Raw genomic sequence first — 14412 nt, forward strand, 5'->3', positions numbered from 1 at the left:
TCATTATTGAAGCATTATGTTGTCAGTTCAGAAGTATTTTGATTTTGTCACACTCTGTGTCTTTACCAGCTTAACAGCAGGTCAACATCGTATGAAATCCTTCGTATTGAAACTGTAATGTCCTTCAAGGTCGTTTGTGTGTACAGAAGAGTCTATACATTTATACATAGATATATGAATCAGTCGGAAACACAAATGCTCTGTTCTATGAGTCTTTATTTGTTTTTTTGTTGTTGTTTTTTTATAGAGAACATTTAAAATGGTTCATACCCTCACAATAACTGACGTCAATTCTCTGCTTTATAACACTGACACAGAAACAGGGAACATGTTAACAAGTACACAAACACACATCCACAAACTTGGCCAATCTACAGTGTTATAACCCCCCCCCCCCAAAAAAAAAGGTTAAACAAAAGCATGAATCCCTAAGAACACACAGCCAAGGCCTGTCCCACTTTACAAAACGGTGCAGTCGCAAAGGAACAGCCACATCTACAAAAGTAACTAAAATGATCACACATTCTATAGTAATGGAAGTGCTTGTACTTCTGGAAGTTTTATACTATTTTTTTATTTTTTTTTAAAGGATTTCAACGTCAGTGTCTAGAAAATCACCAGTAAAAATAGCTCATCTCTGTAAAAATGTGCTAGCAGGACAACCCTTGGCTGTGGAGTTTTTTTTTTTGTTTTGTCACAGACTATTCTTTATTTTTAGAATCGTTATTAGTTTCGAAACCATTTTCAACTTCGATACAACAACAAATAACACTGTTTTTTTTTTTTCTTTTTTGTCTGGATACAAATATGTACAGAAACTCTTTCCACTTATGTCAAAATAATGCCCTGCACTCTGATGCATTATCTAGAGATGACTGCCGAGCTTCAGATCCCTTCACAGAAACTGTCCGTGCAGTTTGTGGTACCTGAATCGACAGAATGAGATCACAGTTTCTTCAGAGAGACAAAAGCTTTGAGTTTTCCCCTGTTACTCAGAGTGCTCTCTGTCTGCAGCGGACAGAAGATGACACGCTTTATTCCACAGAGTAAAACCGTTAACCCACCCCCACCCGTTTCCCCCTGAAAGTCAGACATCTGGATCAGGACCGAGGATTTTCAGCAGTAATTGAATGGGTGTAAACATACCATATGTTGACATGAGTGGAGGGAGAAAGGCACACATGATAAGACCACACATATCTGAGAACTACGGCTGGGGAGGTGGGAAAAAATGGGGGTTTCTTTTGGTTTTGTTATATTTTGGACAGCCTGATGAAAAAGTGCCACTCAGTTTTTCTCTCTCTCTCTGTCTCTCCTTATATATCTCCCCTTCACACTCACATTTGGATTTTGGTGTTGACTGAATTCCCTGAAAAGTGTCGTCACATCAAATAAAATTGAGAGAGGGGGAAAAGTGGGGGGGAAAAAAAACGGAGCCCCGTCTTGTTAAATGCTCTTTTTCCGATCAGAACAATAAAACTGACTCCATCACTCGGTACTTCTATGTAAATAGGAAAACATACAGTGCGTGGGTGCAGGACCGACCGTGGGCTGAGTTCGCTTTCTTAGCTGACTTTTTCAAAAATTTTTTTCTTCTTAAAACGCTCTGCTTTCATGGCCTCAGTGTTCTTCATTTACATATCTCAGTAGACAATTTCATCAAGCAGTTTAAAAGGGGTCATGCCATATCAAATAGGTTAGGAGAATATTCACAGTCTTAACACTCTCGGGGTAGAATTCTTGTGCATTTCAAGAGGAAAAAATACACTACTTTGTTAACCAAATGCATCCAAGCAATCTTTCTTGAGGAAAGACGCAAAGAAGACCCGGGAGAGGGTAAAGAGGGGCTGGAGCGACCGGGTGGGGGGTGGGAGCGGGGGTTGGGAGGAGGGCTAAAAAGTCAGGAAAAGCTTTAACATTCTCTTGAGTGACGTCCACATATTTATGCAACAAACGCCTCCTCCGACAACAAAAGGGGAGGCTGTGCAGCCCGGCAAATCAATTTTCCACTCCCACGCGCTCGTCTCATTTCACACGAGGCCTTGATCCAGCCGCTGCTATCGCCTCTGGCCTCAGCTGACTGCTCGACCTGTGGCTATGCTCCGCTCTGCCGCAGGTCACCTGAGAACCAAGCAACTCCTTTCCCGTCACTCTCTCTTTTTGGTTTCCCAGAATTTGAAAAAAAGAAAATCCTTTAATTTCATGAAACTCAGGGGGTAGAGCGCGCGACCCATTTACGGAGACCTTTAGCTCTCGCGGCCGTTGCAGATTCGAGTCTCGGCCTGTTGCCGCATGTCTTGTCTCACAACGCGCTTCTCCCGTCTGACCGCTGTTAAATAAAGGCCTCCAGAACATAAAAAGTAATAATAATCATTTCATGAAACTCTTCAGAGAAAACACAGGAAATTTCCTGATCTCAGATCTGTCCGACTTCAACTGCTGGCATCTTCGACGAGTTACTCAGAAAGTGCACATTCTACGCTGGCTAAGAGCACATTTACAACATGCCTTGGACATCAGAGCTACACATGGGAATAGTTTCACCCCAAAGGCAGGTCACACTAACGTCTCCTACTGGTTTGTCTGAACACGAAAGAGCTCGGAGCGAGCAGGCCTTTACCATGAACAACACACAAAGAAGAAGAATATTCAGAAACTGCACAACGTCGCTGAACACAATGTGCAGAACATTATTCAGAGGCATCGTCTTTTTTTTTTCCACTATACATGAACTCACACTGACACTTAGGATTCAGGTTCAGCCGTAAACATGCAGCTGATGTTTAGCACACCTTCGGGCCAAAGACGAGACAGGTGGACGAAAAGAAGAAAAAAGAAAAAAACGAGACGGGGGGGGGGGGAGGAAGGAAACTGACGGGATCCAAAAGTACTGTTCCACTAACCATCAACGACTTCAGCTTGACTGAATGTTTAAAGCCACAGTTGAGCAGGTCTAAGTGATATTAAAGAAGGAGCAACCGCCTCCTCACCATGACGCACCCTTAACGTCTCGCCTGAACAGCTTCTGATAATACAAGAGAAGAAGAAGAAGAAGTCAACAATTACACTGGAAAAATATATGTATGTTTATATTCATATATATAGCTTCTTTAAAATCTATTTGTACAGAATGTATATATAGTGTACTTATGGCCATCTTGGCAGAGAAATAAAGGCATTTTGAAACAATCCGCGTTCTCTCTCGATGCCGTGGTCGTCCCGGGCAACCAGACATTCTTACATTGCAGAGATGCAGAGAATCAGGAAAAAAGTAAGCTCTCCTTTTTCTTTTTTTTTTGCTCTTTTTCTTTTCTTTTTAATCAGTGGCACTTTGTGCATTGAGAAAAAAAAAATTAAAATCTAGAGTAAGGCTACAAGGGTGTGTATGTTTTGAAGTTAGTCAAAGATAGAAAGGACCTTATCGTATCCTCAAGGGTTTGGATATGTCGCAGTGTATTTTAGGAATCATCATGCATCCAGGCTGAAACACGGCCCGGAAAAGCGCTCTGTGTGGAACAGTTTTACGGACGATCAGAGAATAATTCGCCAAGCAGCCTCGGCGCATCGTAGAGGTTCTGGGTGAGCCAGTGCTGGCCGCTACAAAGAGCTTGGGAGAGGTACAAAAATTACTTTTTTTTTTTTCTTTTTAAGCTTTTTTTGTCTTTTCTTCACCTGACAGAAAGCAAATTAAAACACAGAAATGTGACAGTAACAGAGAAGTGAGTGCTTCTGTTGGGTTTACAATCAGCTGCTGGTTTGTCTAAGTACACGCCTAAGCAATCAAACAGTACTGGTATTGATGTCGTTTCTTTATTTAAGTATTAGCAGTGGATTATTATTTTTTTAAATCTTTTTTTTTTTTCTTAACTACTCAGACTCAACCGTCACAACACGCACATAAATAAGGAACAAAATAAATACACATCAGTCGACTTCTTTCTCATTAAATAAATAATAAATACATCATTTTGCGTTTTCTTTTTTCCCTCTGGCCCGTGGGGGGTTTTGTAGCAGCAACAGAAAAAAGCACAAACAAAACGGAGGAAAACAAGAAAAGAAAAAAAAAAACAAACCCAAAAAGATCATTTTCTTGTAAAATTATCAAAAGAATTTTGATTCCTTATAAAACATCTGCACGTAAAAAGTAAAAAAATTAAATAAATAAATAAAAAATACGCCTCGTCTGTCGTTATAGATTCTTAAGACATCTGCAGATCGGTTATCAGTAAAGTTGCATTTTTTTTTTGTTGGTTTGTTTTACAAAACAAAGTTATTAATAAATAGATTGCTTTAAATAAATAAACCTCAATAACATAAAGGGCAATAAGTTACAATTTAAAAGTTCACAAGTTTAAATAATTCATATATAACAATAATTATCGTACCACAAAACTATTCATTGAAATGAAGTGCAATTCCTATGTTGATAAATACTATTGATATGACTAACCGAAGCTGAGATGTGTGCACACTACTCCTATCATCATTCCAGAAAAAAAAACAGAGAGGGTTTGGTCTGCTGAGTATCCAGGCTGCTCTGAGATCTGCCTCACCGCTGCAGACACACACATTCAGGTGAGCATGTCTCTCATTTCGCTGGGATGTGTGTGAGAAGTGTGTGTATGTGCACGTGTAGGCGTGAGTGGTTGTGGATCACACAGCTGGTGAGCCCCCCCCTCTCCTCCCCTCCCAGCCAATGCTACAGGACAGCGGCGAAAGTCCCGTCGTCCGGAAGCAGATCCCGCCTCCTCGTTCCGGCGTTCCGGCCCCGTTGGAAGCAGACTCAGCAGGTAAACATACGGCACGTCGAAGCCCCTCGGATCTAGTTCCTACAAACATTATTCCTGCTTTTCCAAACACTCTGACTTGAAGGTTTCCTCCTCTGAATCTCAGAAGCAGCATGATGTGGATTTTGGTCGCTTTTTCTTCAACAGAGGTGCTCCCTGGGTTGATTTTATTTGAAAATTTGCCGTTTATTTAAGTAACCTGAATTCCCTTTTTGTTTTTGAATCATATTTAAATATATCGTCGAGCATTTCAGCATCTCTCCAACTCCCTCCCATCCCCGCTGCGTCCAGCTCTCCAGCTTCAGCAGCCGTTTCAGACTCCCTCCTGTGCCGCGCGTCGAGCCTCACACTTTGATGCCCTTCACAGCCTTGTTGATACTCTCCAGTAAGGCCTTGTTTTCCGGGCTCTGGAAGCACTCCTTGTTGGTGTACATGTCGGTCAGGGTGCTGACGTAGTTGTCAAAGTTCTGCTCGGTGATTGGCTCCTGCTGCCATGCAAGATAGATTGTGATAAGTGAGATAAACAGCAAGTGAGATAAGTGGAACGGTATGTGCATTTCTACTCACCGTAAAATTGCACAAATTTAAAATACGAAAAGAATTCAGCTTAATGGAAACATGCCAATTTTGAAGAAAACCCTCATATTTTTCGATAAAAGGTTTTTGAGTTACAATAAAGTGGTTTTTCAATCAAAAATGCAATGGAAACAATTTCTTTCACACCACATGAGTCATGTGTTCACTAGCCGGATGTTACTACTGGTGAAAACGCCGAAGAAGACAACAGGAAGTAGTAGGAGGGCGATGGTTTGCTTTTGTTTTTTTCGGACCATGTGCAGCTGGCTCCACCAGATATCTAGTGGCATCACAGAGCTCATAAAAAGTTGTGTGTCATTCCAACGCGCTGAATCCATAGATCTTCTGTAAAATCGGCAACTATGATTTCCCCAAAATGCCGCATGCATTTTCAAGTAGGCGGGGCTTTTTGTTCCAACGCCTGAATAAGACGCAGACTGTCTATCAGAAGGTGACGGCTGATAGAGGATGGGGGCCATCATCTATCAGCTGTTCATATAACTGCTCACACTCATGATTTTTAATGACTTATCCATGAACAAGCTTATTTACTTGTGATTTTGATATAATTTCTTACTTAATGGTAAACACAGCAATTGAAAAGTTGTGTTTCTTCGGCATTAGCAAAATCTAGACAAAGATTTGTGCACATCTGTAATGGAAACACAGCCTGTGACGTGAGAAGCCTCACCATGTGCGGCAGGCGGATGTTAGCCAGGCTGCGGATGAGGGCCCGGCTCAGACCGGACAGCTCCATGAAGAGGGCCTCGTTCTGCTCTTCGATCATCTTGTTCTCGTGCTCAATGCTCTTTAGGTTTTTTTCCATGGAAGAGATCTGCAACACAAAGTGACATTTTCAAATTAAAAAACCTTTCACTTAAGAAAGTTGTTTTTATCGGAGACTCTGTTCACACCGGAGTAATGTCCACACAGTTCAGATCCAGCCTGGGCCGCGGCAAGCGTAAATATATGGAGAGAAAATCGTCGTATATATTTGTGCACACGTAAATACTTGATTTGTAAACTGAGGGGGTTTTCACACCTGACAGTGTGGTAGACTCTGTTTGATTGGAGACCAAAATTACATTTCCATTTTCAGCTGCTGTGGTTCACTTCCGCACAGCTCTATGTCAAACCAAACCCTTTGAAAAACTTGTACTCCCTCCCTCTCCTGCACCAAGAACCACTAAAAGAAATAAGACAAAAACCTCAGAAGGAGACATAAGCACAACTTCCTTCTTAATGAAACGATGGAGAGGCATGAGATTTTAACGGTTGTAGGATTTCTCTTTTTCCATTGGTGTACGACTAAGAGACTTTTCTGCCCCTAGAACTGCTTGCATGTTTGGTTTGGTTGTATTTACCCCGAATGCCCTGTTCTATAGGCTGCTACCTGCTTTTGGAATGGTCTCTGGTCTACTTGGCCTCCATATATGCATTCAAACCGCACCAGACTGCAGTTATCATGTGAATGTCTAAAAAAATTCAAACACCTTGATATATTTTATATCTTCTGCCAGCTAATGTAAAATGAATAGCTATTTATTTAAATACAGGGATTATTTAATCCCTTTTTTTAAAGGGGTTAAATAGTTAGCATTCTTGCTAGTTAGCTAACTAACAAAAACGATGTGCTGTCACAACTCTGGCCTAATTGAGTCAATTCTAATGCAGTATGGGTGAGGAGCTTTTCTTTTTTTCAGATTTTTTGGACCGTGGTTCTAAATGCCATGATGTATTGTTAATAACTTGCCAATGACATCAAGAATAAGACGTGGCTGGGTTAAAATCATTTATGTCTATCCACTGACACTGAGCTATGTGAATGAATACAAGTTTTGTTCTTCTTCACTTCATTCACAGCACTTCTCTTAAGCATTATTATTACACTCTTTAAAACTTTTGTAGCAAATAACTCCACCAAAAATGCCACTCATATACAGTTTAGCCATGATAATGTCTAACAGAGAACTGCCTATGATTGTTTGTTACTCAGGTCAAAGGTCAAACGGTGATGTGGCTGCATGTTGGGGTATTTTTGCCGGTAAAGAGGGTAACTCAGGACATGTTTTATTGTGCCAGGGGTGAGTGGTTGGATTTTGTGAGTTTTGTTTTTGTCTGGATCAGCTGGAATGGATGTCAGCATCAAGGTAAAACGTGGTCTGAGAAATCTGCAGCGTTTGGCTCATTGTGGCAACACAAAACAATGTGAATGTCTGTAAACTTAAGGAATTTGAAAGGACAGACTCCGGTTGTCAGTTGTGGATGTGTTGGACGGTGAGGCTGTTACACACACTTCTACTTTTGTGCTGAACATTAGAGATGGATGACAACTACTTTAAATTTTAGCTTTTATATTTTTTTGGTAATTATTGTCTTAAAAGATAAAGTAAGCCATGAAAAACAAATATGTCACACACACACAAAAAAATCTAACTACCCATTATGAAATAAGTGACTTCAGTACACTGGGTACATTAACACTAATACCTCTAAGCAGCACAAAATCAGTATTCAAACATATATTGATATATATTCTCCACTTGTGAGAACAAGTGGAAAAATGGTTCAAGCATCAAAAGTAACAATCCAAGTAATACTGTCACCTCTCTTGTGTTTGTAAACATCATTGTCTCCTGCCACGAATGTCCCAGCTAACGCTAAACTCCTCCACATTCTGGTTACTGAATTAATGTTAGCGCCATGTAAATAATCTTCCACTCATCTTAACATTTACAGTCATATCCAATAAATTAGAATATGGGTTCCGATGAGGCTCGGTTGTCAGATTTTGAAAACAGCTTAGGCAGATATTAAGCATATTTTTCATGAGATTCTTCTCATTTTGCCTAATGACATTTAACCCTGCAGGTCATCCCTGAAATTATGATGCATAGAATCACAAATCTAAATCTAAACTGTGTAACAGAGAGTGAATACAATAAAAACACGCTTTATCTGCAGCATTGCTCATTAAAATGGCCCATTACTGATGTATTAAAATGAAAAATGAGAGGTACACTTAATTATATTGTATTAGCCATTAGGTAATACATCCCAAGTACACCTAAGTACTTTTACTTTTAATACTTTTAGTATTTTTAAAAGCCAGTACTTCCTTACTTTTACTTAAGTAAAAATGTTAAAGTGGTACTTTTCCTTTTACTACAGTACATTTTTGTCTGTTTATTTGTACTTTTACTAAAGTACATTGTTTGAGTACTTTCTCCACAACTGAATAATGTACAGTTTTGTTCCATATTTGAACGCAGACAGACATGTACACTGCAAAAACACAAATTCCTCCAAGTATTTTGTAGCCTATTTTCTACTGCAAATATCTTAGTACACTTGAAACAAGACAAAAGTAACTTACATGTAACTTTTAAGCAAGATATAGGAGCTTGTTTAGAGTCAATAATTCCTTAATATTAATCTTCTATTGGCAGATTATTTCTTTTTTTTTTTTTTTTTTTTTGTAACCCCTCCAGGGGGTCTTTTTGTGGGCTCTAGTGTCCCTTTTCATGAAGTAGGCTGACAGGAAAGGGGGAGGGAGAGGGGGGAAGACATGCGGTAAATGTCGCCGGGTCCGGGAGTCGAACCCGCGACAGCCGCGTCGAGGACTTGAGGCCTCCAAATGTGGGTCGCGCTAACCCCTACGCCACCACGGCACGCCCTGGCAGATTATTTCATTTATAACATGGCGCAAAAATGTTTGGTTATGAGTGAAATAATCTACCAACGGAACAAGTCATTTATAAAATACATTTTTTAGGAATTGTTGACTTAAAACAAGTTCCTATATCTTGCAGAAATTTTACTTGTAAGTTAGTTTTGTCTTATTTTCAAGTGCACTAAGATATTTGCATGAGAAACTCAGCCAAAAATACTTGGTAATATTTTGTGTTGTTGCAGTGTCTGATTGTTTTTGTTAACCCAAAGTTACTCTGAAATAAATAATAGCTTTTAATCAGAAACAATTTTGAATTCTCTTGTTACTGTGCCTTGAGCTTCAATGCTCATATTTGCTGCTTTTCTTTAAATTTAAATATACTGATGGGTCTATTTCAACATGCATATAAGATTACCTACAAATGATGTTATGCATTATATATGCAGAACCCACCTGCAGTACAGTGACACCCACCTGAGTTTGCAGGTTGACCATGTCGGCCTCCATTTCGTTGTTGGACTCGTTGAGGTCGTTTATCTCTCTGTTGAGCTGCTTGATCTCCTCATCGTTGTCCAGAACTAAAACAGAAGCGCAACCATGTCAGTGAAAGAGGAAAACCTGAGTATAAGCAGCCTTCTCCCATCAATTCACTCAACTACAAACATAGATATTGTACACCATATAACAGTGGTCCCCAACCACCGGTCCATGGACAATTTGGTGCTGGGCCGTGCAAAAAATAATTAAATATTTCCGTTTTATGTATTATTTGACTCTGGATGATCTTTTATTTTAAAAATCCTTTAACTGGATTCTCTCAGTCACGTCTTGCACCCCAACATTGAGCCCACAAGCAGCAAAATGAGTAAGAAACAAATCAGATTCTTTGGAAAGTTTCTTTGCGAAGGGGAAAAGGCCCAGAGAAGAGACAGGAGAATGGATTTATCCCGGCAGGTGATTCCCACATTCCAAGCTCTGCATGATATGGTGACCGGATGTTAATGAGCCAATGAAGCTTCAAACTGCTTCGCCACGTAGAGACCATGAGCACCCTGTGCATAAGCAACACTTCGGGTGTCATTGTCTCTCATCACTCCCAGGTGGGACCGTCTCGTTGCAGAGAAACGAGCTCAGGACTCCCATTGGTCGTTATCATGAGTTAAAATTTTCACAAAAGTAAAATGTTCGCTTTTGTGGCGCATCTGTATCTTATTTTGAAGGGATATGTAAACGTTACCATAGCGACCAGAGTCAGAGAGCGTTAGGGCAGTGGTGGAGACGAGATGAGTTTGTGAGTTTTAGGTCTGGTTCAAACGGCACGATTTAAGGATTGTGGACCAATTACATATAGTAATAAACATTTCCACATATGACTTCTGATGTCCACCGGATTCTCAGTTGCCATGTCAACTGTTTGGGATTGCTCTCCGTTCTTACGTCACCGCGCTTTCTGATTGGCTACCTGTCACATTCAACAGGCTGCGCTCTTGCTCCCAGTCAGGGAAAATCCCACAGGCTGCGATAATCAGGCCAAGACAACGTTGAATATGCCTGATTTCAGATCGGGCATATTCAACACACCACCAAGTAACACACCGCACCCTGCAGGACGTTGTAGGATGATTGTCATAAAGGGAAAATCGGGGCAAAAAACAACAAACAAACAAACAAACAAAAAAAGGCTTTAGCGGGTACACCGACATGCAGAAGCATTATCTGACGGTTCCTCCCCCGGGCCGCAGCAAAATTGCCAAGTCTTGACCGGTCCGCAGTAATAAAAAGGTTGGGGACCACTGGCATATAATGTTTTGTTCTGTGGTTTTCTCAGTAACCCCTCCTTTGTAACATAAATGCATTAGGGTGTTAAGTCCAAACATCATACCATCAGTGGCTCTGAACTTGGTGCTCATATATTCCTCGGAGGGGAACTTGGCCTTCTTCTTGGCGTACAAGGCTCTAGGACATCCTGAGAGGCTGGAGAGAGACAGACAGGGTCGTTAGCTGACCTATCAAGTAATAAAGACACCTGTCTACTTTCTATACTTGGCTTAAAACTTTCCTTTTTCATAAAGCTTATAGTTAGACTTGCGTAGGTTATCCTGAGATAGCTCTAGAGTTATGCTGATGTAGGCTTGGGCTAGTGGAGGACAACTGACCACTTTTTCTCACTTTCTTCTTCTACTCCTCTCCAATTTGCATTATTTACTGTTATTTCAACTGTTAACTTTATGTTTTCTTTCAGGTATTTTTTTTTTCCTCCATGGAAGCTACACCTGGTCTGGGACTCCGTTTGGCTGCGATTCCTTCCTGAAGGAGAACGTCGACCAGGAACTAATCGTTCTCCCTCTTCTGTCATTAACTTTTTACTTTCATGAACATTAAGAAATAGTCCTACATCAGTTCTTCTGTTTCTTTGTGTGTATCTGTCCTCTCGGTCTTTTCAAACCTCCAGTTGGGTCGTGGCAGATGGCTGGTTGAACTGAGCCACATTCTGCTGGAGGTTTCTTCCTGTTAAAGGGAGGTTGTTCCTCTCCACTGTTGCCACGCTCATGCTCGGTATCAGGGATTGCTGTAAAGATGCAGCCTGCTGGATTGAAACCGTTTTAAAACTCACTTGAAAAATAAACTGAACTTGACGTTTGATAACTATGATCAGTTGGAATTTATATATGAGTGAATTGAAAATAAATTTTTAGGTTACGTTTGCTGTGAATTGACACTATGGAAATAAAACAATTTGAACTGAATTTCAAATTGTATTCAGTATGAATTTTGTTCACTTCTTTTTCAAAAATGTATTTTTGCTAATATGAAGATTTTGTTCTATTAATTTAACCAATTAATCAATTTGAACCAAAACTAAAGGTATGCTAAATGTAAAAATCTATTATTTTAACCCTAACATTCTTTGTTTAATAATACAGGTTGTTTTTTTCCAACCCACTTCTTGATTGCTTTAATATATTAGATATTAGTCACTTTAGAAATCTTTTGGTGTTAAAGACCTAACCCAGTGCAGTGAGTCAATTCCTGTTGTGTTAAATCAACCCAGGCATGGAACAACCCCTACTGGATCCAGAAATGTTTAAGCAATATGATCCAAATTGGGTTTTTTACCTTTTCAGTTTAAAAGGGCAGTAATATGTATTTTCCAGGCACATAGTGCAATTTTATAACACAATCAAGTAACTATGTTAACTTCAGTTGTTAAAGAAGTGTTATATATATATATATATATATATATATCAAATATGACTTAAAAGAAATTTGACTTTGTAATTTAACATCTTGAAATTGGGTCTCTGTCTCTTTAAAAACTCCTGCTCTTTCTGAAACTCCACCTACGTGAAGTCATCACAACATGGCTCCTCTATTAACTCTTTAACAACGTTTTTACCAGCGTTGCACTGAGAAGTGGAGCTCAGCAGATTAGCAGTTTCACCAGGTCTTTGCTAATTGCTGCTGGCTAGTCTGAAGGAGCTGAGTGGGGGAGTCACGGAGGAGGGCTGCTCTGTGAGGCAGAAGCTTGCCGAGGAGGAGCTGCGCCTCGAAGGCGGTGCTACGTCCACCCAGGCGTTTCCCACAGCTGAATGGTTGCCATAGAGATTAACAAATTTCTTAAGCATGCATGAAAGAATCAAAGCAACACTCCAAATATGTTTTTGATTATAAGTAAAGCTCAAAAAAAGTTGATATTACACAACACTGCCCCTTTAAGAGAGTCCAGCTAGAGAAACAAAGCTAAGCTCAAGTCGTACCATGAAACAGCTCGGCTCGTCTGTGTGCACCTCACCTGCGATGTGTGAGGAAGCTGCCGTTGGCGTGTCCGGAGCCGTCACAGCCGGGGGTGGGGCAGGTGGGGCCCTCTGTCTTGAAGGCCTTCCAGTTGAAGGGCATCCCGTTCAGCAGGCCCTCCTTCTGCCTGCGGGCGGCCAGCGGGCAGCCGTAGGCGCTGCGGTGCGTGGCGTACTTGCCGCTGATGTGGCCCAGGCTGTCGCAGCCCGGCACGGGGCATCTGCTGGGAGGGACGGAAAGACGTCGGACAGAGAGAGAGAGACAGAGAGAGAGAAGAAGAAGAAGAAGAAGTGTTTAGGAGATTAGTACTCAAAAATACTCTACAAAAGTTATTTTTGGGGATTATTTAACAGATATGCACTTTCAATTTTTTAGGTAATTTTTTTTTATGTATTCTTGCTGTAGTATTATTACTAGTACATGTTATCAGGTTTAATGTTTTATGTGGAAATGCAACATGTATCCTCCATGCACTGTGCTCTACATCACTCTAAGAGTCAGTGTTTGCAGCTGGAGTGCTTCAGCAGTGAAGGCGATTACTGTTTGGTTCAACTTAAGGCCAAGGTCAGCACCTCCACATAAGACCCACAGTGACTGTCCTCTCTGTGCTTCTCTGTCTCTCTGTCCTTTATTGCATTTTACTCTTTACCGTCAGTCATGCTAAAAGCAGACGTTATGGCTTTCTGAGCGGTACGAACTTTAAAAGCTCCGAGTCCTCCTGGTTGTCCTTGGTAGGAGTTTTAATTCCACTTTTCTTGGCACGCGGGCACCCAGAGAGACTGAAAACAGAAAGTATGGAGTTGATAACAGAGGGTTGAAAACGTTACGGTAAGGTGACTGTTGCATAAAGGGACAGAACATGAGAAGGAAGGATATTCTTTAAAAAAAAAAAAAAAATAGAGGTCCAACCAACCGAAAAAGAAAATCAAATCAAAAACGCCTGAAAGGTGAGGAAATGTGGATGTGGTTCCTGTCTAACTCTACCATGAGCTGTAACTAGGCCTCTCTGACTGACTGACTGACTGACTGACTGACTGGTTGTGTGTTTTGTTGCAGGAGCTCTTTGCTCGGTGTGTTGGTTACCTTCGGTGAGAGGCGTAGTTTCCTGTGATGTGACCCGAACCGTCGCATCCTGGCGTGGGGCATCTGGGGACGGGAAGAGTTTCATATTTAGCGTTTAGAAAGGAACGCCAAACCTTCCCTAAAGGTGACAGAACCCAGCCGAGACAGCGAGACAAGATGGCTCGTTACTGCACCCTGCAAACGTGTTTCGGATTTTTATCACTTCGCAGTCACTAATTTTGAAGTCATTTATTGAGATCTTGTGATAGACGAACACAAAGTGGAAGTAAAAAAATCCATATGTTGAGAAAAAGGCTAGAACCACCTTTTGGGTTGTGTCTCTACCACATTGGCTCATCTAGAGACTGACATTTTTTTCTCCACTTTTCTTTGGAAGATAACTCAAATTCAGTCAGATCGAATGGAAAGCCTTTGTGGATAGCAAAGCAGTAACAAGTCTTGCTACCAATTCTCAATTGGATTTTGTCGCAGACTTTGACTAGGCCGTTAGAACACACG

At 40.8% G+C, this 14412-nt stretch overlaps 1 protein-coding gene across 8 annotated transcripts in view; it reads right to left on the reverse strand.

The window, feature by feature from the left end:
* Nucleotides 1-722: 722 nt before the first annotated feature.
* Nucleotides 723-14412, reverse strand: part of myt1 (myelin transcription factor 1) — a 58898-nt gene continuing 45208 nt past the window's right edge. For 2 of the 8 annotated variants that reach the window (XM_023333203.1, XM_023333183.1), the window contains 7 exons: nucleotides 13915-13977; nucleotides 13530-13610; nucleotides 12830-13051; nucleotides 10919-11010; nucleotides 9511-9614; nucleotides 6055-6198; nucleotides 723-5272 (listed from right to left, as the gene is read on the reverse strand). In XM_023333203.1, the coding sequence (XP_023188971.1) occupies nucleotides 5132-5272; nucleotides 6055-6198; nucleotides 9511-9614; nucleotides 10919-11010; nucleotides 12830-13051; nucleotides 13530-13610; nucleotides 13915-13977 (847 nt within the window). In that variant the 3' untranslated portion in view covers nucleotides 723-5131. Of the gene's footprint in view, nucleotides 5276-6054; nucleotides 6199-9510; nucleotides 9615-10918; nucleotides 11011-12829; nucleotides 13055-13529; nucleotides 13611-13914; nucleotides 13978-14412 lie in introns of all 8 variants that reach the window. The other 6 variants (XM_023333185.1, XM_023333164.1, XM_023333172.1 and 3 more) reach the window with 5 other exon arrangements.

The sequence above is a fragment of the Xiphophorus maculatus genome, chromosome 1 (assembly GCF_002775205.1).
Source record: "Xiphophorus maculatus strain JP 163 A chromosome 1, X_maculatus-5.0-male, whole genome shotgun sequence".
In the NCBI taxonomy this organism is placed as follows: domain Eukaryota; kingdom Metazoa; phylum Chordata; class Actinopteri; order Cyprinodontiformes; family Poeciliidae; genus Xiphophorus; species Xiphophorus maculatus.